This window comes from Aulonocara stuartgranti, assembly GCF_965226115.1.
Source record: "Aulonocara stuartgranti genome assembly, chromosome: 7".
Classification (NCBI taxonomy): Eukaryota; Metazoa; Chordata; class Actinopteri; order Cichliformes; family Cichlidae; genus Aulonocara; species Aulonocara stuartgranti.
In genome coordinates this window covers 28,220,001-28,246,314 of record NC_138945.1, presented here as the reverse complement: position 1 = coordinate 28,246,314, position 26,314 = coordinate 28,220,001, and the positions used below count along the sequence as shown (strand labels likewise).

At 40.9% G+C, this 26,314-nt stretch overlaps 2 protein-coding genes across 2 annotated transcripts in view; both read right to left on the bottom strand.

Annotated features, from left to right (window-relative positions):
* Nucleotides 1-8,470: 8,470 nt before the first annotated feature.
* Nucleotides 8,471-12,972, bottom strand: nrarpa (NOTCH regulated ankyrin repeat protein a). Its single transcript, XM_082541015.1, has 2 exons — nucleotides 12,837-12,972; nucleotides 8,471-12,635 (listed from the first exon to the last, which is right to left on the bottom strand). The coding sequence occupies exon 2, from the start codon at nucleotides 12,112-12,114 to the stop codon at nucleotides 11,776-11,778; it is 339 nt and encodes a 112-aa protein (XP_082397141.1). The 5' UTR covers nucleotides 12,115-12,635; nucleotides 12,837-12,972; the 3' UTR covers nucleotides 8,471-11,775.
* Nucleotides 12,973-20,110: 7,138 nt separating this feature from the next.
* exd3 (exonuclease 3'-5' domain containing 3) overlaps nucleotides 20,111-26,314 on the bottom strand; it is a 47,009-nt gene continuing 40,805 nt past the window's right edge. Inside the window, 3 exon segments of the mRNA XM_082539725.1 lie at nucleotides 20,111-21,131; nucleotides 21,134-21,198; nucleotides 21,355-21,421. Of these exon segments, the coding sequence (XP_082395851.1) occupies nucleotides 20,844-21,131; nucleotides 21,134-21,198; nucleotides 21,355-21,421 (420 nt within the window). The 3' untranslated portion in view covers nucleotides 20,111-20,843.

Genomic DNA, 26,314 nt, shown 5'->3' with positions numbered 1-26,314 from the left:
CTAATGTCCACCTACTGTTACTAAGATTTAAAAATCTAGTCGGTATTGGCATGGCGAGTAACCTTCAGTAATAGTAAAAATTCACACAACAATAGTAGATTCATGTAGTACGATAATATAATAGCTAATCCAAAGTATTCAGAATACGTTACTGTCATTAAGTAACGTAACGGAATACGTTACAAAATACATTTTGGGGCATGTATTCTGTAATCTGTAGTGAAATACATTTAAAAAGTAACCTTCCCAACACTGCTGACCTGTTACTAATTAACCTAATTAGTTGCGAAATGTTCCTCTAACTGTTTATGCTTAGTGCTACTTACTTTTCCAGGCTTTTGTTTCCATTGTTGCAGCCTTTTTGAGACATGTTGCCATCAAATTCAAAACATGCTAATTTTTTTTCATGAAACAGTAAAAATGTCTCAGTTTAAACATCTAATGTGTTTTCTGTGTTCTATTGTGAATAAAATATGAGTTTAAGAGATTTGCAAATCGTTGACACAATGACACAACTTTTTTGCAGTTGGGGTTGTAGAGAAACAGTGCAACAAAAGTAAAACAGCTGCATGACCATGGTTAAAAACTGACCTGTGAACACCAGATTTATTTACAAATTTATATACCTATGCTAAATATTCTCCAGTTTTCATAGCTCTTTTCTAGTCATTTCTACAAACCTCGTTCACCCATTCACACATGCATATAACAATGAATGCACTGGGAGTAGTTTTGGTAATTGTCTGTGAAGGTTCTCAGTCATCCAGGTCATCGTAGTCTAAGGAGCTTGGAAAGAAAAGCGTCCTTGAAGACATTTCACCTCACATCCGAGAAGCTGCTTCAGTTCTAAGAGCAACTGGTGGAGAGTCCCAGATTTTGGTGATTCTGTATTTTGCCCATATGAAAGGAGCCAGAGATGAAATACGTACCTATGGGTTCTGTCGACGATGATGTCTGTATTCCAGCTTCTTGACAGTTGATAAAGAAAACTGAAAATATGATTGCAAGATTTTACAAAGATAAAAAAAAAATACAGGAACATTAGTGACTGACAAAAAAACAGGAGCTATAGAGTTGCAGTAGTGGACAAATCAAAGATCCTCGTCTACTGACAGTATGCTGAAAAACAAAAAAAGTTATTCAGACATGGCACAGAGGTTAGCAGCCTGTCACAAAAATACATACTTTGATCCTATTTCTTGAATGGGACACATTCAACACATTTCGATAGACATTAAAAAAAAGGATTTTTGTCCCAACAAGGTGATTCCAAATTAGCAATTGGAGTAAGAAACTTGCCATATTTCTGCATGATGTATAGGGACTACTTAAAAAAATTAGAGCAAGCTGTAGGAAACTTCATTTTTCACCATGACACAGTGCCAGTAAAAACATACCTATATAAGAAAACATGCAGTCGAACACTCAGCCATGGCTTGACATTTTTGGAGTAGTGTGGGACCATCTTGACAAAGAATGGAACAACAGTCAGCCAATATCCAAAGAAGAACTTTGAGTGTCCTTAAAGACGAACTATTCCTGAAGACTACTAAATAAAAACTGAGAAAAAGCTGCCTAAGAGAGTTCAAAATGTGCTGGAGAATGAAGGTGGTCGTAGCATATTGACTTTCAAGCTTGCTAGCATTGTACAAACTCTGTTTTTGCCTTATGTACTGTATTTCCGTGTATGTTTGCACATATGTCAATGAATCACTTGTCATTTGTCATTTTTCTGACAAAATGAATTTTTAAATGAGGCATGGCTCAAGAACTATCATCGACATCTTTGTCTTTCCCATGCTAACTACTGAACTTGCTAACTGGTTCCCAGAATAAAAACTACAGTGCATGCATTTTTCCACACTGGATTTATCCACCATCTGTGTGGCTTTCAAATGGGATGGGATTCACCCAATCAGCCTAGAAAGTAACAATTCGCCCAATGTATATAGAGATTAATTTCCAAAACCATTTAATTCTCATTTACTGTGCTGTAATAGCGAAAAATGCTGCACCAGCTGCATCACAATATGTGTTACCAGCCTAATTCACTGTAAGCCCATAACAAGAGGTATTATCTTAAACGGCCTGTTAAACAAAGGCAGCAGACCTTGACAGAACAAGTGCTGTCACAGAGTGCAATATCAGCGCCGGTTTTTGACAGTGTTACACAGGACCATTTAAACTCCACCAAGCTTGTTAGCCTAGAGTTGGTCCTGTGACCAGCCTCCTCATTGTGTATCCATCAAGCTGAATCGGTGTGTAGGAGGGTAATCCATACAGGATAATTGGTACACTTGTTCATGGAACACATGTGGACTATCCATCCATCCTTCCAGACTCAATAGTCATTAACTGATCCTTGGCAAGTCAATAAGAGTCAGCTGATGACAACTCCAGAGGTGATACAAGCATCCTCTAAGTAACTAACTGGGGATCTACAATGAAGCTGGTAAAGGTAATATTTATAAAGGTAAGATGCATCAGGTTAAGTCAATCGTTTTTGATGGAAGTCCACTAAGCAAAGTGCCTTAACTTTTGCACCAATAGCGATTATTGTTTCAGTAAGATCATGAAAAAAAAGCAACAAACAACTATTTATGCACAGGGAAAAACAACAACAACAACAAAACTATGGTATAGGGGTTTTATACACAGAAACCCTCAACTGTACATGGTGGGTCAAATGGGGCAGGCAGCAGGAGACAGGATGCTGGAGGTGGAGTGCAAGTGTGTGTGTGTGTGTGTGTGTGTGTGTGTGTGTGTGTGTGTGTGTGTGTGTGTGTGGCTAGTTTGGGGGGTGGTGGGTTGAAGCTCCATATGGGCAACCCACCCCTGGCACCCCCCACCCCACCTCCTGCAAACAGGCAGATGTCAAATGGGACGTGCCTCCGTGATGGGGCACAGGGTCACACTGCACAGGGGCAAATAACAGAACAGGAGGTACAGAGAGGGAGAGAAATGCCTTCTTGCCAACACCCCCCCCCCCCTTTCCCCCCTCCACCAAAACACAACAAATAAGACATGCACATGCTACCAGGAAAAAAAAGCTGAGCTCACACAAACATGCCGACACAGGCGGAGGGCCGCTGCATAGCATTACAGCCACTGTGACAAACAAAACTCACGGATTAAGCGACATTTACATTTGTTTCCTGACATACATATTTAAGCCCCCTGGAAAAATAAATATGAGAAGCATTATTTAATTCATTTTAATTATATTTTCAAATGTAATATATGTTTTTTTTAGAAATACCTGTGCATTATTCATAGTTGGTAAACTTTCGTCAAGATTTCATGAACTTGACTCTTGCATCTATTGTCCGTCCCTGTGTTTTGTTCTGTTCAGTGTGGCTATATAACTACAACACGTTCCACCACACTGATGTAAATGTGGCAGGCAGAATGTCAGAAAACACTCTCAGTGTATTTCATTTAGAATTGCATCAATTAGCAGATAAATCTATTTTTTAAAATCATTTTCAGGATCTTTTCAGACACTCTCTGCTTCCAGCTATCTTTAGCAATCAATGTGCTAATTATTTCCCAACATGAGCAATCACTTGTTTGTGTATTGAATATTCAGAAACAGTGAAAAATGGGCATTGCCTGTGTCTCAGAGACTTTAACAATGTCTTCATTTTTCCTGTTTTCTTTTTACAAAAATTGGAGTGTGATATTGTATCCCTTTTTATTTTCTTTGTCATACATGACAAACTTAATATTGAAAAAAAAAGTAGTTTCAGCCGTGTGTGGATTAAAATCTGAGCAGCCCCTCAAAAATTCAAATAAGGTTAAATTATAGCCATGAAACTTTGTCGGTGTATCAGACTGGAGTAGCAGTTGCCAACCTGACTATAAATTACACTAAATAGGAATCGTTCTGTTCTTGTGAGTCCAGTGCATGCATGTTTCTAATGTGTCTACAACTACTTGACTATAATGGGAGATGCAACCAGACTAAAAGGACAGGTGGTAGCGTGTGCATGTGTGTGTGTGAGCACAGTGTGGAGGTATGGGCTGTAGTCCTAAACAAAGCAGGGGAATGGACACACACTCTCTCACGCACACACACAAGCACACACAGAGGCTGTTCTCTCTGTTTTGAGTGCTGAATGGTTACGCCCGCAGGGCAGGAGTAAGGTTACTTTACATACTGCACTTACAGCTCCCTTTACCACTGGGGTATAAAATGGATTTAAATGAGAAAGAGGGGAACAGAGGGGTGAAGGCAGAGGGGTGGAGGGTGGGAGGACTCCCTTTGTGTAACAGGAGGTCTGCTGCTGCTCTGGCATGGCTATGGAGATGGTGGAGCGGGGTCAATCTCCCTGCTCTCCCTCCCTCTGTCCTTTTACTATAGGCTGGCTGCTCTGTCTCTCCTCCTCATCTCTCCCTCCCTCCATCCCTTCCTCCCTATTAGCATAGCAGCTGCCTGATACAGGGCGTAGGGTGGAGAATGGCCAGGTTGCTGTGTGCATATGTGTGTGAGGGTGTTTTGCAGAGGGGCGGGAGGCGAATTGGGTGGGGGGAGCCCAGTCAATGGCGGCCCGTCTGGCTGGTGAATAGTAGCTAAAGCAGGCCCCCATGAGTTAGACAAAGAAGTAAGAAGGGAGGGGATAGGGTCGGGGTGTGTGAGGGAGATGGAGGGAGGAGGGAGGGGTGGAAGAATGAGGCAGTGAATGGAGAGCCTTGTCACTGGAGCTATGGAAAGAAGCACAGAATGAACTGGAAGAATGAAAGAAAAGTTCAAAAAGGAGCGGAGGGCAAGGAAAAGACCAGCCTGACCACCTGTCTCTCTCCCTCACTCTCTCTCACTTCTTTTACTCCACTTCTTACTCACAGGCAGACTTTGGCGAGGGTGGGGGAGTCCACTGGTTGAGTTTAGCGACAGGCGTGTTTTTGTTTTGAGAAAGAAAGTGCGGTATCAGCAGGATTTAAAGCTCACTGTCATCTGTGACTCTGCGCTGATTTCCTTGCATGTGGGCCGTGGTTCAAAGAATTGTGTGCTATAAAAGATATTCTCTCTCTTCTCTCTCTCTCTCTCTCTCTCTCTCTCTCTCTCTCTCTCTATATATATATATATATATATATATATATATATATATATATATATATATATATATATATAAATCAAAAACATCAAAAATATCACAATAATAGTTTTACAGTGGATGAAAATATGATAATGGTTACAAGTAAGAATAGCTGAGATGGAAGCAATCAATAAGCAATCTTATCACCAAGCCTACTTGTTAAGAGAAATACCCATCCAGGCTGAATACAGTATCTACAGAGTATCTCTGTATGCTGGGTCCTTCCTCCAAACAGCAGACACATTAAGAAACTAAGGGGTATCTACAAACACGCATCTGCATATGAATATCTAGAATCTATCTTTAAAAGACATTTTTGTAGCTTCCCCTGGAGTCCTAGTCCTGATTTAGTATGCTTCAGTGGCATGCAAGTAAACAGTCTGTGTGGAGACCAAAGAGATTTCACTTTTTAAAAATTATTTTAAACTTGTAGCTGTAAAGAAGGTACAGCCCAAAAAAACTGTCTGACAGACCAAAAATAGAGCAAACGGTAGGGTGAATCAGTTTTTTACATCATCAATTTGAGAAAAAAACATATCTGTATATAAAAGATGGATATAAACATGACTTTGTCCCATTTTTAGGCATCCACTCTAGCATTATGGCTGTTGTGCAGGTTTTTGGAGCCTGGGGTGATAATATTTGGATGCAAGGGTAAAGGCTTGGGTATAATTTCTTTATCCGCAAGTTCACTGGGATCCACTCCGGTTTGAGTGATGCCAATTTTCATCTTTTTCTTTTTTTTGACCTCGCGTACTTGTCTATGCAGAACTTAAGACTATGGTGCACCAAGTACATCACAGTAAGTGGAAGATATCAAAGAAGCATAACAGTAATGGTTACTCAGCCATCAGGTCTCCAGCTATTTCAGGGTCGAGCTGCCTATTTATAAACTGTCCATTTAAAATTGTGTTTAAAAAGTTTCTTTTTGTGTGCAGAGAGTCACATTCCTTGTTTGTGTGCACAAACTTGGCCAAGTAAAATTGATGCTGATTATGCATAGAGCAAGAAGTCAATTTGTTGTCACAGGGTAGACAACAAGAAATTAAGTTGCAACATGTTGTGTTGTCTGATTCAAGATGGTGGAAACACTATTAAACATTTTAATGCGTTTGTCTTTGTATGGCTGTCATCGCTCGACAGTCACACAGGGCTGAGTTATTGTGCTCCTGCAGTAACTCTTAAAAGTTCCTCATATGTGTTCTCAACCTAATTATACAACAGGTTTCATTCAGAGAAGCCCTTTGTTGTACATTACTACCCAATCAGAGAGCAATCAAGCCTGTATCAGTGTATTCTGAGGAAGTCAGAAGTTCTCGTGTACACTGTACACATGTTGAACATGTGCTGATTAAACAAAACAAAAAAAGAGGAATTTATCATTGCAAAACCAGTCAAATGGCATTTTACATGTATCACAAGATGTTCAGTTAATCTTGCGTGTTTCAGATTAAGTGCATCGCTTCAAATGAGGGGTGGAAGCATAGATATGAATATTTTATGAGCCTCTGAACAATGGGCTTTTGAATAGCGATGGCAAATAATCACCCAGATGCACTTTTGCAGCTGCTATAACATCACCCCACCAGCTTTTAACACTGTCTCCTCTATGTGTTTCATACAAAAACTATACAAGCAAAAGGACACAAGGCTGTCCTTTTTTTTTCTTTACCACTGTGGCCTGTTTATTTTTTAGTGAAGCAATTTTAATGTGATTCCCCTATGTTTTCTGGACTTCCAGTTATTCCCTCGACAATTTATCCACCACAATTTCCCTCTCTGCCTTCTCTGCAAAAATTCCTCCAAAAATCTGTTGTCTGGCTCACTAATGCAAGCTTCTCCATGCAATGACCAAGATGAGCAAGGAAAGCCAAGGCACATGAAGAACCTATTAGGGGGCCTAGCAGCCAGCATCAACGCTGGGAGGCCAGCCAACTCAGTGTGTGAACAATGGGAACGCAGCTCAACAAAAACATCCTGCAGAAGTGAGAGACTGAGAGGGAGGGAGGCAGGGACTTGGGGAGAAATGTGCAAGCGAGCAGCAGGCGAGATAACACACTCTGCCTGCCATGGGATCACAACAGAGAAGGGCTGGTGTCTAGAGGAACTCAAATACATCAGATCAGTGCTGAAACTTTGAGCTGAGGTCATTTATGGTTCAGCTGCGGTGCAGACACCGATTTTAACAGCTGCTTCAACAATGGCACAAAGTTGTCAGTAAAAAGCTTATAACACTACTGCTTTTTTTTCCTTTCAGAATTGCAACTCTAAGACCACAACCGTTATTTCAAACACATGGGAAACCCTTTTTACTCAAACGTTCACAGTTGAAGCTGGTCAACACCCAGAAAATGTTGCAATACGAACAGGTCTGACATGTTGAAAAACGTATCGTTGCCTCTGTTTTCCCACCAACCGCTTTACAGCCATGCAATATCAGTTGCGAGTCATCATTTCTAAGAAAGATGTTGATGTTGATGTGACTCACTCAAACACTCAAATGAACAGGAGAAAAAACAGATTTTGCATTTTAACCAATGCTGACATGAAATGAAGCACACATGCAAAAAAGAAAAACTGAAATAGAAATCAGAGCATAATGCACACACTAATACACTCTTTCATAACCATTTTGCTTGTAAAAGAGACAACATATCAGAATAGCACAGTTCCCCCTTTTACACTTATGGCCAATTCATTTTTAAGCCCATTTCATGCAACATTATTTTGAACACAAGCTGCAAGAAAATCACAAAAAAGATGCAAAATGCCTCAACAAAGTGGATGATTTTGAAGCAAGTCGGACTTCTTGGAAGTCGTCTTACTTCTTAGAAGTCTAACTCCACAATTAGTTTTGCTTTGAAGAAGATAATTTGATAGGGAGTATAAATAGTGAGTAAGAGACTGTTAAGTAAGGTAAAACAAACACACACAAAAGTCCTGGTTGTTAGCAGAGAGCTGAAGTGTGGTGCAAAGCCTGGGTCTTAATCATTAGGAAGAGAGCATACGAGAAGAGTGTGTTGGAAACGTTTTTGTGTGTGGGGGTAACATAAAACCATCTCTCCCACAACACACACAGGGGAGGGGACCCTTCTTTAAACTGAGCCTACCCACAATGCACTGGGCTCCTTTATCCCGGCAGTGAAAGGATGAGGCCAGATGAATGACAAAAAGAGAGAATGGGCATCTGGGTTGGGCCCTGTTTGGAAGACAGGGAGGGAAAGAGGGAGAGAGAGAGAGAGAGAGAGAGAGAGAGAGAGAGAGAGAGCAGTGTGGGGGTGAGGGAGGTGTTTCCCAAACCAATCTTTTCAATGAAAAATGTGAAGAGAGGGGGGCGCGGGTAGCTTTTGCTTGGGACATAAGGAAGAAATGTATGCATACACAGCGGATTTTAAGTTTAATGATTTCTTTACTGGCTTGTACACAAACGTACAAAAATAATACAGCACTCATCTCCACATGACATGATGTCATCATCACAGTGTTACAAATGTTCAAAAATAAAAGAATACAAACAAACACACGAAAAAACTCCAAAATCAGACATGATGATGGAACATCTGCATCACACATGAAAAATCAACCGTTTCCTCCTGCTTGCAATGAAGCAAGACCAGAAACACAAGTTGGCCCAAAGAAGTCAGCACTCTTTCATTCTTTTTTCTCTTTCTTTTTTCTCCTTTTTTTTTCCTTTTTTGTTTTTTTATAGAAAAAAAATCATCTCAATGTGTACACCAATCCGGCAGCAGGCTCCTTACGTCATAAATGTTATGACCATAGCGAGCCAAATAACTGCACAACCGTGCAATTCTTTATTATGTTACAATGATCTTACCATCAAATGTATTATTCCCCTTTCAAACAAAATCAGGAAGACAGCACTTCAGAAAAGAAAGTGCCCCAAGATATCATCATCTTCAGCATCGATATATATATCCATATGTATATATACATACACCCAATCACAGAGATACACACGTCTTTGTTGAAAAACATCATGTTTTTTCCACAAAGTAATACACACATTAGGACATCATCACCTGGAGCATATATTTATACAATAGTATTTTGTTGTGTCTGCTTTTTTTTTCTATTCAGAAAAAAAAATTAAATGTTGACACATAAAAGCCAACTTTTCAACAACAGTCATCAGTGCAATATTCAAACAAAAGAGAAAAAAAAATCAAGTTTAAGACAAGCGATGCATATTTCATTTGTTGCCTGATACCAATCTATACCTTAATGTAGTTGAACTATTGTTTCGGTTAATTATCGGTTGTTCCAGGTTGAAAATGGGACACGTGCCTCATGAGAAGACACACACAACACGCACACACACAAACATAAACACATACACCTTAACGGGAAAACACACTCGTGCACACCTTCTCAAGAGCTTCTCATGAGGTCAGCCAGTGCTGCTGTGAAAATTCTGTTGGCCATTTGAGCAGTAGGCATTTTTTTTTCTAAAAACAAACAAAAAATAATAATAATAAAATAACAACATCAACATTAACGAGAAAAGAAACATACAAGCAGCATCGTTACAAATGTTAGGGTGCCATGACTTTCAAAATGCAGCAGGCAAATTTATGAGACCTAATTTTCCTTTTCTGTGAAATCCTGCAATAGTCATGTGTTGTTGATCATTTTTAAGTCTTCATCGTCCAACAGTATTAGGGTCCTGCTCAGTAGTAGTAACTATTCCAAAGCCTTGGCTCTTGCAGTTACCCCATACGAACACTGGGGGCGCTCAAGACTCCGATTTTGTGCAATAAAACTCCCTGCATTTATAAGTCATGCGATACAATTCCATTTTTTGTATGACTAAAAAAAAGAGAGAAAATAAATGGAACTAAAACAACCATACAGGCTGATAAGGACACAGAGAGAGAGAGCAAAGTGGAGTATTATAGGGGAGACATGCAACAATGGCTCTGTGTGTGTGTGTGTGTGTGTGTGTGTGTGTGTGTGTGTGTGTGTGTGTGTGTGTGTGTGTGTGTGTGTGTGTGTGTGTAAAGACAGACAGAACCACAGACTCTCTTGCAGAAAAGGCAAAATGATGTTTTGCTTGTCAGCACTGGTTTGGTTGTAGTGTGAAAACTGTCCCGAAGGAGGATGCAAAAATGGGTTCATTGCATCTTCTTTACTGAAGTCCATCTGGCTGTGAGGTTACTTTAGCAGACACAAACAGCCCATCGGCATGCGGATGATCACAGACTCCAAACAAGGCGGTGGTGAGGAAAAACAGAACGACTTGAGAATACTTTACAGACGAGGTAGCTGGGAAAAGGCAACCAAACAGAGTCACTTTAATGGGAGGATGAGAAAGTCCACTCCGAAGGGGTCGACAGCCTATAACTGGAGGGTGGGGGTATCTAGAACTGTGGCCAGTAGGATGAGGGTGGCAGGTCTTACCTCCACACGGGACAGTTTACACAAAAAAGTCTGAAGCAGCTTGAGTCACCCATTATATCCTTACACAATACAGATCGTTTTTAAGAAGAACCACAAAATATTTAAAAATGCATCTTCTCAATGTACCTTCATAAATTAAAAAAAAAACCCAGCCTGCTTTCACAGTGATGACTAGGATGTTAATAAAATACTGAAAGGAGATTATAAAGTGAAATTAAATGCGTCTTTTTTTATACAAAGCGAAAGCAGCGGTTTTTAGTAACACAATGACCATTGGCAAAGTGGTCGCACTGGCCTGAAAAATTGGACGCCAGCATGGCAAGATCTGCTTGCAGAGCGCTCTCATCGCTCTTTTCCTTAAAAAAAAAAGAAAAAAAAGAAACAGAAACAAAGTAAAGCTATTGTGTACAGTACTTCACAACAATTATGAAGTCAGTTGTTGTTACATAATGATTACACATCTGAAAATGTGTTGGATAGCCATAATGCCGCTCTTTGAGTTAAAAAAAAAAATGAAGAAGAATCACTAAAATTTATTAAAGAAAATAAGACCTCTGGTAACCAACAGAGGGCAACCCTTCTTCTCTTGTTCATGTGTCTTCCCTTTCAGATATTCCAGCATGCAGCCATAAAGCATCAAGTGCCTGTTTCATATAAAATAACTTAAAAAGGGGGTTTTACAGAACAATGAGGAGCAACAGGTCAAATCTGCGCTCCCACAAAGAAACTATTCAAGGGACAGGGAAAAAAACTGGGCCATCTGCTCTCTGGAGTCCAAACACACACATGCGATACACAGAGACTTGATTTCTTTTATAGTGGACGACACGATCTAATACGAACATTCAAGAGGAAAGCTTTAGTACCAACAAACTCACGGAAATGGGTTTCTTTTGTTAAAAGATTCGTGTTGAGGCGCTGTGTATGAACCATGCGGTGCTTCACTCGGGAGTGCAGAGAGGACCCCGTTTGGTTTACAGTGAGGAAAGATTATTGTGCAGGCCTATTTTTTATCTCCTTTTTTATATGATTTGGCACAACTATGTAAATAATGGCAGTTTTTGTTTTTTTGTTGTTGTTTTTTGTTTGTTTTATTGGTTTTTTTGTTTTATTTATTTATTTATTTTGCTTTTACAAGAGCCTGGCTTTCCCGTGTGTTGTGTTGCAGTTTTATATTTAAATTGTAGTTGATTTGTTTGCTTGTTTGTTTTAATTTTTCTACTTTTTCCTTTTTTCTTTTTTACCTGACAGCAGAGTCTGATCACCGGGCGCCAGAGGAATACTTGGCCTTGGTGATGAGGTATAGCACAATGTCTTGGTGGCCCCCGAAAGCGGCGATGTGTAAAGCGCTCCACCCTTCCCGGTTGGCCAGTCTGATATCTGCACCAAATTTCACCAGCAGTTTTACCAGCTCCAGGTTTCCGTCAATTACTGACTGATGGAGGGCCGTCTGTCCTTCCGGCCCGAAGGAGTTGACGTTGAACTCGCAGTTTGTCATGTTCTGCAGCAAAGAGTGCAGCTCCTTGGTGTTGCCCTTCTTAACCGCCTCCTGGAAAACCCTTTGCGGCGCGGAGCAAGTTGACACATCCGCCTGGCTCATGGTTGCAACTCGCTGGAGGGTGGGGAACAAGTAATCCTGCCTGGACTCTAAAGCTGATAATGATCGTCTTCTCCCTGTTGAGCGTCTCTGGTCTGGTAGCAATGCCACAGTTACACTGGATTATAACCAGCTAAGGCACTTTAAAGTAGCCCACTAAAACGGAAAAAGGTCACTTTATATATATGTGTGTACATATATCCCAAAAAGGACAAGAGAGAAAATGGCACACTTGGTGTGTAAATATTTGAGAGATCATAAATCCCCTAGAAAATAGAAGGGTGCTCTCAAGTGATCCAGGGGACTTTAGAATATAGTTCCCCTTCTGTAGCAGCAGTAGCAGCAGCAGGTAGCCTGCACAGGGGGATGGAGAAGAGAGACACCTCCGACTTTACTTGGGAAAACTGGAAGTATGGCCACTATCTCCACAGAGCAGCCTCCTGTGTGTTGGATCCCCGTCGGTTTTCCTTGAACGGTTCGATCTGTTCCCTGGCTATATGTCGCTTCTCATGTGGCCAGGGTGTCTGGGAAAGACAAAAAAGGACAAGAGGAGCCCGCATGAATCCAGAATCCTCACCAACAGAGTGCGAGAGACCCTACATTCCGCCACATCCAAGAATGAGTGCGCGGAACCACCGTGCGCACACGTTTACGCACGGGTACACTGGTTGAATTTTACCGCTAAACATGTGAGAACTGTAATCCGCTGCAGATTTGGGACTTACCTGTGACAGATAGACGGGTCCCTAGCGACGCAAACGATAGAAATCCACCGAGTGGCGCGATCTGTGTCCTCCTTGCGGTCCGTGTGAGTCTCTGCCCTCCGCTGCGCTCTGAGAGAATATTTTACGCGTCCTTCATTTGCATGACAATACCTTCCCAAAGAATCAACTGTGGAGGAATGGGTGGAGATCCGGGGAGGTTATAGGCTGCCGATTCGGTTTGAGGGAGGGTCCTGTGAATCTGTAGGGAGGGGGCGTGGTATTCCGAGGGGGAGCCAAATGTTGCTGCAAAGTATTAAACAAGGCGCCCGCAGCAATCCTACGGTGATCTCTATATCCGATCTCCTGCAGCCCACCCCGTGAAGCGGACTGAAAGTCACAGACACGGTGCTGCCAGCGCTGTAAACTGCTGAGAAATCGGGCACGCTGTAAAAGGTCCACCACTGGATTGTCGTCGGCAGGAACTTGCGACAAAAGTCAGTCAGGTGTCAGTGACAGCGTGTTGGACACTGAAGGGAATTGACAAGTGTTGCTCGGTGAAAGTTGATCATTAATTGCTGCTCGATGAAAATTGTTACTAAGAAACAACATCAAATGAGTCTTAATCGCAAAAAAAATATCTCAAAGAATGGAGTGTCTATTACATTTACCTTCATATTAATTTTCTTTCGAATTTCAAAGGAGGTGAAATCTCTCGAAAGGCGATAGAATTTCACTTCTTATCATGGATCGAGGATTGTATAAGTTAAATGGGGTTTTTTGTTTTTTTGTTTTTTGTTTTTTTTTAAATCTCAGTTAAGTGAATCTATATTGAATCTGGGGAAAAAAACTGGCATCACTTCTTGTGAATTTGGGGGTTTTAAGCGTCCAAATAATGACAATTATTCCGTAGAGGGAGTGGATTACGGCTATGTGTTGATTTTGGTGTTCCAACTTTCTCCGGAGTGTGGGACTCCACACAAACGCCTCAGTTAATTTGTGGATAAATGTGAAATACAACAAAGAAAGAAGATGAGATTCGTCCAAATGCTAGACTGAGGCACAAGGAGACATTTGTACACGCCGTTCTACCAGAAGCCGACACAAGTACGCTATATTACGTCCAAACCAAATGGCATAGAGTTAAATACAAACCCCAAACGGGTGGATTGTCGCCGTCATACCTACCGGCATAAAAACACCTCAAAGGAGGAGATTATAGGTGGCTGTTTAAATCATAAACGGCGGATATAGTCCACTTGTTTTTAAATGACTAGACTGTGAGAGTTCAGATAACAAAAGCCCCGCGCTACTTCCTTTTTGCAAGTGAAAAGAGGTGACGCTTTGCACAGACTGACACCGCCGCTCAGCTACCCCCACCACCGTGGGAACTGGGCGCCTGTGAGTGTGTGTGTGGCGCAGAGAAAAAGGTGTCGATAGATATCCCACTAACTGACAGAAACACGGCTCGGCACAAATAAATAAGCGTTACGGTGACACAGATGGTTAGATAAACGCAGAGACGGAGAGAATGGGTTATGTAGAAACCGCACCAGGTAGGCTACCTGCAGCTCAGCTTCCTTCTCTGACCGTTTGCTCCGTTTGGCGACCCGTTCTCCGTGTCATCTGTGTAACACTTTACAAGCCGCTTTCCGCTCTGATGGTTTGGCGGCTTTCGCACTATCAGGTTTTCCCACAGTCAGAACCGTACATTTGGCGCACGTCTGTGGCTCTATCTGCATGCATGAGCGTGCTATTGTGGGTCGGAGCGGCAGTCCGTGGGAGAGACAGCAACAGAGGTCCCACAGATGAAGCCCCAGACTTGCTCAGTTTAACCTAAAGGAGACGACTACACAGCGATTCTTGGGAAAGGCGGCTGATTATTAGGTGCATACAGACGTTCCTCTCCCTTTTAAGCTGACCGGAGGGTGTCCTTTAAAATCATGAATGAGGCACCTGAGGGTCACAGTTTAGTAGCCACAGATAACCACAGAGTAGTGCTTTCAGTTAGCCTACACGGCTGCACATACCACATTAACTGCTTCCATTAGTGCAAACCGGCTTTTAACGCCGGCATGATGCACAGTATGGATATGAAACAGGCTAATATTTTATTGGGTTTAGTTACACGATTAAGGGATCGTGTAGTTAGGCATAAGAGAACATTCTTGCACTGAACATGTAAGAAAATATGTCCCTTTTTTTTTTATCAATATAGGTAAAGCTGACTTTGCAGCATATTCTGGAAGCAACTCAGAAAGGACTTCTAGGCCACTCTCTTCTATGTTTATGGATATGGAGATACCTGACTTTCAGTCACGCTCAAATGACAGCAAAAACGAGCTAATTTCATCTACTCAGAATGTCTTTGGGGACATGTGCAGGTGACTATTTGTGCGCCTTTTTTTTTTACCTCCTACAAGTGGTCCACAGCTGCAAATGCTCCAAAACAAAGCCAGCTCTGAGTCACCCATATGTGGTGTATTCAAACGTGGTGAATAACCAAGTCAAGTCGATGATGTAGGCTGCAATAACAGACGTGTGTTCCCCTTCGCTGTCTCCGTATATGACTGAATTAGTCAGTGAGGGTACATATGGCCGTTTGCAGAGCAAATCTATCCCATCAGATTGAGGGGAAATTTAGATTGTGGGTTGTTTTTCAAATTATAAATTAAGAAAAATACAAGTGTTGGTTTAATTGTTTCCTATTTGTGTTTTTGCTGTGCAAAGACTTAACCCAAACTACAAAAGGCTTGTGCCAATTAACCAGAACGTTTGGATAAAGTTGTCCGTCACTTGCAAAGGTATAATTATATCTTGGAAAACGCTCTATTGCATAATTCCTGAATTGTGAAGAATTTATGTATTTGTTTGTTTTCCTCATTTTACATTTAGTGCGCAAAATGTTTGCACATTACTGTACATGTGTGCATTTTTTTCCTCAGATTACTGAAGGGTGAAAAACAATTTCTGGAAAATCAAGAACATCTGTCCGCTATCAGAGCTTTTGCTGCAATGCGTCTGGACACTTGGAAAACATTTGCAGAGACTACAGGAGCCAAAAGTTTTCCATTGGATGAGTTTCTCCCCGAAGACCCTCCCCAACACATGCACTTCTCTCTTGAATCTTTCGTGGTAATGTGTGCCTGGGAAGTTGCCAGAGTAAGTTGAGATAAAATACTTGTGATTCCCCCCCCCCCCCCCCCCCCAGTTCAGTTAATATGACGTCAGGTAAAACAACTAAATAAATAACTAAAAATTTAAAAACTTTTTGTTAGGTGTTTTTTTTTTTTGGTGGGGGGCACAGCTATGAAGAGCGGTCGGCTGGGCACGGAGGGTGCAATGAGGCCAGCTTTCCTAGAACTCCTAAATGGAAAACGGTTGCATTGAGATAATGCAAGCCTGTTCTGGTTTTGTTTGTGCAGCCATGTCTTTGCTCTGCTTTCGTGCGATGATAAACAAGATAACACCCCCCTCCCCGAAATACAGAGAGGCTTAAGTGCTGCACCGCAAAAGGAGCAACGAAGACCTCGTAGCTGCGCGGTGCCCGAGTTTGGCGCCGACGCCGGGGCAGCAATGGGCCAGACGAGCCGGGAGGAGTCTCTCCTCTGGGTTCCATGTTGCAGAAGAGCCCAAACGGGGAAATCACACAACAGGAGGGAACATAAATCTAAATTTAGTTGGGGGTTTTTTAAACATAATTTCTTTTTTAAACCTGTTTTTACATTCATACCTGAAAACATGCGTGCTTGAGTTTATGAGAATAGAGAGAGAGAGAGAGACAGAGACAGAGAGAGCGAGAGGGGTGACGTTTTACCGGGAGGGGAGGGCCTTCTGCATCCAATTCATTCCGGGCACCACGTGTCCTCAGAGCGTGGGAAAGAGGCGAGCTTTTCTTCCCAGCAAAGAAAGAGCAAGGATCAAATAACACGGTGCTGCAGCAGAAACCTCGCGCTCTGCAGAGGCAGGGGCTGCGACCACCCGGACAAGGACGGGACAGCACACACCGGGTTTATTTGGAAGTTAGGGTGTCTGCTTCAGTCATACCAATAAAATACACCTCGGGGAAGCTTAATGTTACTGTAGTTATTGCACAGGCTGCTTGGCGACAAGCCAACAAATGCTTGGACTCCAGGAGGCTCGAGAAGAAGAGGTCATATTATTATCGTTTTAAACTACACCATTGCCAGCATAGCGGTCTCGTTCAGCAGCACTTGATTGTGGATCTTTTTCGAAACTGTTAACACGTCACAGAGGTGGATTAATCCAGCTTCCTCTGGAGAAGGTCTCACGCAGCATCAGCTATGCGTTTATCACGAGCCCTTCCCCCCCACACCTTAAAGTGTAGTTTTACATGATTTATTAGAGCTGGTTTCCATATGTGAAAACGCATAAAATGCTCAGATAATATTTTCATTTCGCTTTTCATCAGTATTGCACTGTTCTTGGGAACTAGACTTTCAAATTAATTTTCATGTTGCAATTTTTCTGTAGCTTGAACAGGTCCAGACCTTCCCATATATACACCACCAATAAAACCTCTATGAGAAAGCAGTACAAAAACTGATAAAAAAAAAAAAAACAGCTCTTTCAAACGTACCTATTAAATTCCTGCTATTAAATGCTGTTTGGCAATGTGTCAACGTGTTTTTACCTTCAGTTTAGCTTCAGGTAGCTTCCACAGAGTATTTTTAAGCTTACTTTTTAAAAATTAAATTTCACTTTTGACTTTACCTCGTGGATAATTTGTTTTAAGATGCTCAGAAAAATAGAATAAATTAACAGTGACAACAAATACTTGACACAAAGTCCCTTCTTAGACGTCCCAGATTTAGTAACACATGCACTAAAAGGTGCACAGGCTTCTTGTTTTGACAAATGTGACCAAATTAACAAATTAAGTCTAGTTTTATCTTCAGTCTAAAATGATTTCTTTCATGTAGTTTTTGGTTTAGTTTTAGTTAACTATATTAACTTTCTTCCATAAGATTCACCCATAGGACACAGAGGAGGGAGATTCTGATGTGGACCAGCATCTCACCCAGCACTCACAACAATGAATGGTTAACTTCCCACTCACTGCCATAGACACCCACTTTGGTAACATTCTTCAGAAGTGACGGCACTTATAATGTCCCTACAGATGACTGCATTAGGGATGGTGTAGGATTACTTGCTGCAACAAAAGCCCTAAGCCTACATTTTTGCACAGGCCTTTAAAGTCATGTAGCTGGTCTGTTATTCACACATGAAAAGCTAAAGTGTCAATTTTCTCTAAATTATGTGAATCTTTTCGCCTTTATCTGATTGGACAGTGAAGATTTTTCAAACAGGAAATATGGTGGAAGATATGTAGCAAAGGCGTCTAGGTCAGAATCAAACCTGCACTTGTGCATTGAGCCTTGCAGCATATGGTCACCTGCTCAACCAGGTGAGCTAAACTAAATCCCCAAAAAACTGAAATTAGGGGATCTGAGAGAGGACTGTTACGGGACATCTGGTCGAGGCTTCCAAAGAAACCATCAGAAATTTTTTTAAGGTATACCTGTTAAACTGAAACTATCTAATCAGCCAATCACATGGCAGCAACTCAGTGCATTTAGGGATGGAGACGATCAGGATGACACACTGAAGGTCAAACCAAGCATCAGAATGGGGAAGAAAAGCAATTTAAGCGACTCTGAATGTGGTTTTGTTAGTGCCAGACGGGTTAGCCTGAGTATTTCAGAAAAATGCTGACTTACTTGGATTTTCCCACATAACCATCTCTAGGATTTCCAGAGAAGGGTAAAAAAATAAAAAGAGAAAATACAAAGTGACTGTGAGTTCTCTGAGCAAAAAGGCCTTTTTGGTATCAGAGGTCAGAAGGAGAATGACCAAACTGCATTGAGCTGATAGAAAGGCACATCCAAAGTATGCAGAAGAGCATCTCCACATGAAGCAGATGGTCTACAGCAGCACAAGACCAGAACGGGTGCCACTCTGTAGCTAAATACAGGAAATTGAGGGTACAATTTGTATGTTCACACCAAATATGGACAACAGAAGACTGGAAAAACTTTGGCTGATGAGTTTCAATTTCTGCTGAGGCATTCGGATGGTAGGGTCAGAATTTGGTGTAAACAGCATGCAAGCACGGGTCCATCCCGCCTTGTATGAACTGGTAATGTTCAGGGGGTATTTCTGTCACACTTTGGGCTCATTAGTACCAACTGACCGTGGTTTAAATGTCACATCTGAGTATTGCTGTTGGCCATGATCACAGTGTACTCATCATCTTGTGCACTTTTTCTAGCACATTAACATGTCCAAAAGCTCAAATTGGTCTCTTGAACATGTCAATGAGTTCACGGTATTCAGATGGCCTCCAGAGTCACCAGATCCTCAATCCAAGCACCTTTAGGATGTGATGCTTTCGCATAGAGCAAAATCTCCATGGAATTCCAGCACCTTGTAGAATCCATGTCACGAACAATTAAGACAGTTCTGAAAGTCGAAAGGGGTCCAATCCAAAACTAGAAAGGTGTTCCTAATAAAGTGTCTCATGAGTATATTTCCAGCATTTGTTGCAGTTAAATTTAGGCTGCTGAGCTCGCTGAAAACTCCCAGCATGTCAAGTCCTAGGAGTTTCAACTAACACAAATTTAACACTTTACATCTGAAAGCTCAGCGTGGTTACTCATGGCATGATAAACCAAGCTATAGCGCGCATGTTCTGGAGCATCAAGTTTCATCCTGAGATACCAACCTCCAACTTTTCTTCTGCAGCTGTCGTTGTTCCTGAAAACACATTTACCTCAGTGATTCACAGTACGGCCCGTCTTTGAAAATTACTGTCAGTAAAATTAAGAGCACATCTGGCTATAGTTAGGGATTCTTAGATTGTATGACTGTAAAAAGACTAACTAAGCCTTCTGGTGTAGCTTCATGTACTTTCCTCAGCAAAAAAACATCAGAAAATCTTTAATTGCAGTTTCCAAAACCTATTTGAACATTTTGGGAGATCTAATTGTCTGGAATCACACAAATTCACAGTGGGAAGGAGTATGAGAAAATGTGAGGGGATTCTGCTGGTATGTGCCGGGTTACTCTGTGACCCCACTAAAAAACGAAACAAAAAAAAAAAAACCCAACACACATGCTACACCTGACAGACACGACTAAAGCTCGGATAATCCCATCAATCTGTCCACCCTCAGTCCTTTACCATCTGCTTTGTGAATTTAGAAACATATTGAAAACAAAAACATCTGGTGAAAGTAAACAACTGCAAATTCTTACACATTAAGAAAGGAGAGGAAAAAAAAACTCTCTTTATTGAAACACGCATTTAAACATTTAAATATTACAAGAATGTAATCACAGAGAATAAAAATGTATCGTACCACTGGGTACTAAAACGGCCAAGGAACTGACCTTATCGCCACCTACCAGGGCGTTCAAGTCAAAACAATAAAAAACAGTTTCCACAGGATGTGACCTCATAAACTGCTGAATGGAACAAACTTAGGATTGATGCACATGTTTACTTTCTTAAAGAATTAACTCTTTCGATTTCAAAGTATTACAATGCAAACCATTTCTTAGGTACAGTTTATAACAAATATGGTCAGGTCTAAATGCGATCACTCTATAGCCTGTCTGAAATGTAAATGATTTTTTAAACTGTTATAAACACAAAATATTTAAACATTTTCAAAATATTTCCATCTGAAAAAAATTGGTGGCTTAAAAACAAAAATAAAGCCTTCATTCAATGCTCACTGAGAGGCAATCTGTTGATCCAGGTGTATAAAAAAAAGAAGAATTGTTTCCCATTTGACTTTGACTAATTTATTTAAAGTTAATTACATGTGGGGAAATGTTACTGTATTTTAAGAGCCCAGACCCAACTTTACTTTCAGGAAAACTATGGAAGAGTCAGTGTTGAAACTTGAACAGGAACCATCCTCCATGTGCAGAGGGGCATGGGTTCCTACGGGATAAGACAGCTGAATGCCAAAGTCTTCATGTAAACTGACTCTACAACAGTCAATTCTGCTGAGCAGGTGTAATGGGCTCTGCAGCAGATTCATTGTCCTCGTCTGAAATGTGCAAGACCTCCTGAAACATTGAGAGGACACGGCCAAAATGAGAGCCCTCCCAGAACACCTTGCCACATCTGGTGCAGACGTAGAAGAGAGGGATCCTTGGAAGGAGGGTAGGGGGCACGGTGTGAAGCTGAATAGGCGCGCCCCCGGGAAAGGTCAGGGTGTCAGGGTCCAGCCCTGAAAGGGAGGCCCAGCGACACTGAAGAGCATACCTGGGGAGCTTTGGGTCAAAATGTCATCGTGCTTCTCCTCTTGCTGGTGCATTAGGTCAGTGTTGTCCTGGTCTGATAGGAGTCCTACAAAAAAAAATTATTTCTTTATTCTTAAAGGGAAAAGGAAGCGAGGTTATCAATGGTGAGACAAACAGCTGCAGACATAATGGACTGTAGATTCATCCTTAAATGCTTTAGAAAGTATAGCCTTTCCTATAATACTGTGTGAGTTTGACAAACCTTTCTTTTTAAGCATCCCGACCATATCGTCTTGTGGCACTGCCACATACTGATCACTGTTACATGCCTGGAGAAACAAAGAAACAGTCACCAGCAGCAGATATAAAAATGTAAAAATGTGGAAAAAAGAAAATATTCTCGTCTGTTTACAAGCTTGTTGCAAATGTGGCCATTTGTACTCTAAATGCTGACACCATTAAAAATCTTTTTTGCTTTGAGCTTTATTCTTGATGGATGACGTGACAAAAAAAACCTCCTTACTAGCACAATATCACAAAAAAACTTTCATATTCATTTTCATGATAGCTGACTGGCGGCTGTCATTTTGCTGTTATTTAAGTGGGTGTAATGTAGGCTGAGCAAATGTGTCAGAAAGTGCAACGGCCGCCACAAACGACATTAACATTTCCATACCCATCTCCAAAAACAACACAATAACACGCATAATAAATTCAATAGAGAACAATGTGTCTGCTGTAGGGATTTGACATTTTTATGATGGTGGAGGAGAGCTCTGACCAACATGTCAGTTAAAAAAAGAAAACATGTAGTGGCGATTAAGGACACAGTATGACTCACACTCATCTAACCAGGGATCACTGAGCACTTTAGATGTACATGTGTTGACAACAATCAGGACGGAACTAAAATTATGGCCATAGGCTCTCTGAGTGACGCAGAAAAACAAATGCTTTGCTATGTAGCAGGCTCGATTACAGTAATGCTCTGATAGAAAAATGTTTTGCATCACCTATAATTGATTGAGAAATATTCAAAGCACATTACACCAGTTCTGAAGTCTATCCACTGGCTGCCTCTCAATTTCCAAAATTATTTTCTTTTACTTGATGGATTCACTCGTGTATATGAACCAGCACAGGGTCTCAGGTCCTCCACAACCTGAAAAGTCTGCCAGAGGAGCTGAGAGCAGGTGGAAGTCATGAAATCTTTAAACATAGACCTACCTATCTAGACAGGCCTGGCTTTTAACTGAGCATGTGCTACTGATGTCACAAACTTTTTTTTCTTACCATTTTATCATTTTGGATGTTTACTTTCCATCACATTACTTTATTTTTATTCACTGACTGTTTTTTTTTTCAAATTGTACATTTGATTCTATTTTATAATTATTTATCTTCTTATCTCTATTTAAAATTTTTCTATCTGTGTATTTTTTCTTTAATGTTATTTGCACTTTTATTCCAATTATAAGCTATTTATATTTTTTATTTATTTCTTGCTGTTTTGTCTTTAAGTATTTAAAATGGCTCATTATCACATATGAATTCATCTTTATTACTAATGGTTATTGCCTTGTAATCAGCTTCTCAGTGATCTGAGAAACACCTGGAACTGCACTACACTGCATGAGAAATACTTTGTAAATGAAGCTTGACAGATCTGATTAACTGGTTGAATAAAAACAACTTTTTTTTTTATTGACTAACAGTGATTATTCCCTTTGAGAGAAGTGGAGCCAATTTCTGACAGAAAAATGACAGACATAACAGACATCTACTCCCCTCACTCTAGGTGTCAGGATATTTAGATCTTTTTTCTTTTTTTTTTGGCTTAACAGGTTGATATACATTTAATATACAGACAGATGACATAAAAATAAACTAAAAGTACAGTGCAGTACCGTGTCACTCCTAACCCAGTATATGACACAGGATAATGATTACAGACTACAACCTAGGTTGGCTTCACATTGTAATGACCCAAAATACTTAAAACATCACCTTACCTAAAGTAATAAAAACCCACCAGAGTACACAGTAAATTCTTAAATGGCTAACCTTAACAACCGGCTTTAAAACACAAAGTTGCAGACCTATGTTAAAACACGGGAAAAGTACAGGTCTGATAACTTGCGTTGATCTACTCGCACACCAGCAAAGACACATTTTTCTCAGGTTCTTGCTTTGGTGTGAAAGGCCATAAGTGTTACAGAACGATCAGATCTTTGTGTGTATAGACAGTGTTAACACCTCAGTAGCATTCACGTGTTCACATTATAACGTCCTTCCCTGATAAATGGAGAGACATTAGTGGCCTCTTGTGTGCCGGCCCCCAACTCAAAGACAGACACATGCACACATTTGTCTGTAAAACATCCTGACAGCATGTCAGTGCTAAAAGCCTTGTCAATACATCAGGTCTCCGCCCAGTAAACAGCATTCTACTTAGAAGTGGGCTGTAAATCAAACCACTCGCACAAGAGTGATCCTTGACTAGTTCACTTAAGGTTTGCCTCTCTTCACCTGGGAAAATTCAGGACCATACACCCACTCAAAACAATAGCAAGTCATCTCATTTGTGTGCACATGTAGAGCAGTGTTAGCCTTTGTGGTGACAGAGGGCATGCAGGGAAAAGAGGGGAAGAAACACTGGAGGTGTGGGAATAGTAGAGGTGTAACCATCTGTCTTGTCTGTGCGAATGAAGCTTACTTCTCCCTGGCTGCATGCATGAACTCCTCTTTGTATGCTGAATTACACGCATACACAAAACCACGTAACATGCAAAAACACACACACACACACACACACACACACACACACACACACACACACACATAAAAATTAACCGCACAGATAAAATACTTCACAATTTGCACAGGCTACACTACACTGAGCATACAAACCGCATGCACACAGATGCTAACAGCACATACACATGGTTGACACATACGACTGTGGCGGCAGCCAGGAAAACAGACCGAGCTATTTGCTCAGCTCAAAGTTTCCCAGAGTTGAGCAAGCCAGAACCTGCTCTGAACTCTCAAAGCTAAGCCACGGACGGGCAGGCACACACGCACATCGTCTCACACACACGCAACCTGGATGAAAATAATTCTATAATTAATCAGAGATCCTGCAGAGCTCTGTTAGACAAATGAGCTAAGTACAAGTGATTTTCTTTTTTCAATTTGTCACATTAGCAGATGTGCTGATAAGAAAAATGACTCTCCGACAGCTGGTGTTTCTTTATCCTACATCATTACTTAACTAGCAGAATTTTCAGGTATGCAGCTGTCACACAGGGAATAGGCTTCATCAAACCATTTCAAGTACAAAATTCAAAAGGTTCTTTATTGTCACTGTGCGGTCACACAACGAAATTCTTAAAGCCAGACAGTATTTAAAACACAGACAGACACACAGTAAATAAACATACACAATAAAGAAACCTTAAAAGGTGCCAAAAACATACAAAGTTGACTCTGCTCGTTTGGACACGCTCGTTTTAGACACGGCATTATTCTGCAGGTTAGTCAGACACCATGACTTTATTTTCTTGTTTGGTTTTCAAACAAAAGGTGTGAAGATGCAAAAGCTCGACACTTACTGCAAATCATCAGAATCTCCCTACAATACTGGCTATACTAAACTGGAATGAGGAAATATTTTGGGAGGTGGGGGGCTTTTTGGTACAATGTCTAATAATATTTCAATACTAGCTTTAGCATGCCACTAGGCTCTTCTACTTAAAACCCAGACGAGTGACTAATGATCAAAGGACCACCAAAAGTGAATTTGGCAATTCATAAATTTTTTTTTAAAACAATTTAGATTTTTTTTTAAATTGAAAGCTCTAGAAAGTTTTAGGCAGGTACTACACTGAGCTGCTCTGGCCTTTGTTCCATGTTTTTTCGGGGAATCTAAGGCACTCTCACAGTCTGAACGTCCCTTGCTGGGACAACAAAGCCATCTAAAGTCTGATACTGTGTTTTAAAGGACGGGATGTGGTGGGAAAAAAAAGAAAAGAGGAAAGAAAGTGAGGACAGCAGAGAGGAGGTGGTGGTGGAGGTGGTGGTGGGACTTTTTCCCCTAACGTGCTCAAACACACACACAGCACTGGCTCTGTATGCAGCTCCCATGGGAAAATCCTAGACCAATCTCAATAGGCGGTGCTTTTAGGGCTGATGCCGGTCACATGATCACAGCAGCCAATTGGACACTAGTGATTTGATTCAAATTGTGGTAAGTCAGGTAAAGGACAGCGTGGGAACTGGAGAGGAGAGGAGTGAAAGGGGAGCACAAACTGCATCATCATCTCCCTTTGGAAAGGTTCTCGCTGAAGTCTTTATGTAAACTTCAAATCTGAGTAAAGGTTAAAAAATACTTAAAATTCCACCGTCCGAGGTTGCTGTGGTCTAAAGCATATACGCTGTATGTAAGAAAGGAACTTTTTTTCCTCTCCTTTTTTTACAAGAAACTTAAAAACTCTTCCCAAGGAAAGCAAAAGAAAACATTGATGACCAGAGATTCATTGTTCCCACATCTGGGAAGTTCTGCTCTGTTTGAATCCCCTGTCATTTCCTTGAGCAGACATAAAATATTGTTACTCCTGTAAGATTATGTAGATTTATTTTAAGTTGGATTTTATGCTGATTTTGGAAACAATCTGACTCAGACTGCTGTAGAAATGTGAGACTGATGAGCAAGCAAAAGCTAACAGACCATAGTCCCAAGGTCATGCTATGCAATGGGAACCCATCAGACAGTCTCTTGATTTAGCTTCCAAAGGCAACTGTCTATTTTCTGACTGTCTAGCATAAGCAGTCAGTTGGTAATTGTCTGCAAATGACAATAAATAAACAAATAAATACAAATTTAAAAAAGCTAAATCATCACCTGAACACAGCTGATAGGTATCTAATGAACTTCACCCCTCATTTGCTTTCCACAGACTGTTTATCTGCAATCAACCAAAACCTGCTGAAACATGATTTGTCAATGGCACTAGGACTACAAACAGACAAAAAGGAAACCAGGAAGTTTTGCCAACAAAAGTTGCCCTTTATCTACACATTCTGTTTATGAATGTCGTCAGAGAGTTTGCACAAGTTCGTGACAGAAGAAAAGAGTGGAAACACTTTCATTAAGCTGAGAAAAGACCAGCAGAATTTTAGTGTTAATCATTAAATGAAAATCTTATCATTGAGGGTAAAAT

Excerpts from the sequence above, each read along its gene's own strand:
- nrarpa (XM_082541015.1), bottom strand. The coding sequence starts at position 12,114 with ATGAGCCAGGCGGATGTGTCAACTTGCTCCGCGCCGCAAAGGGTTTTC.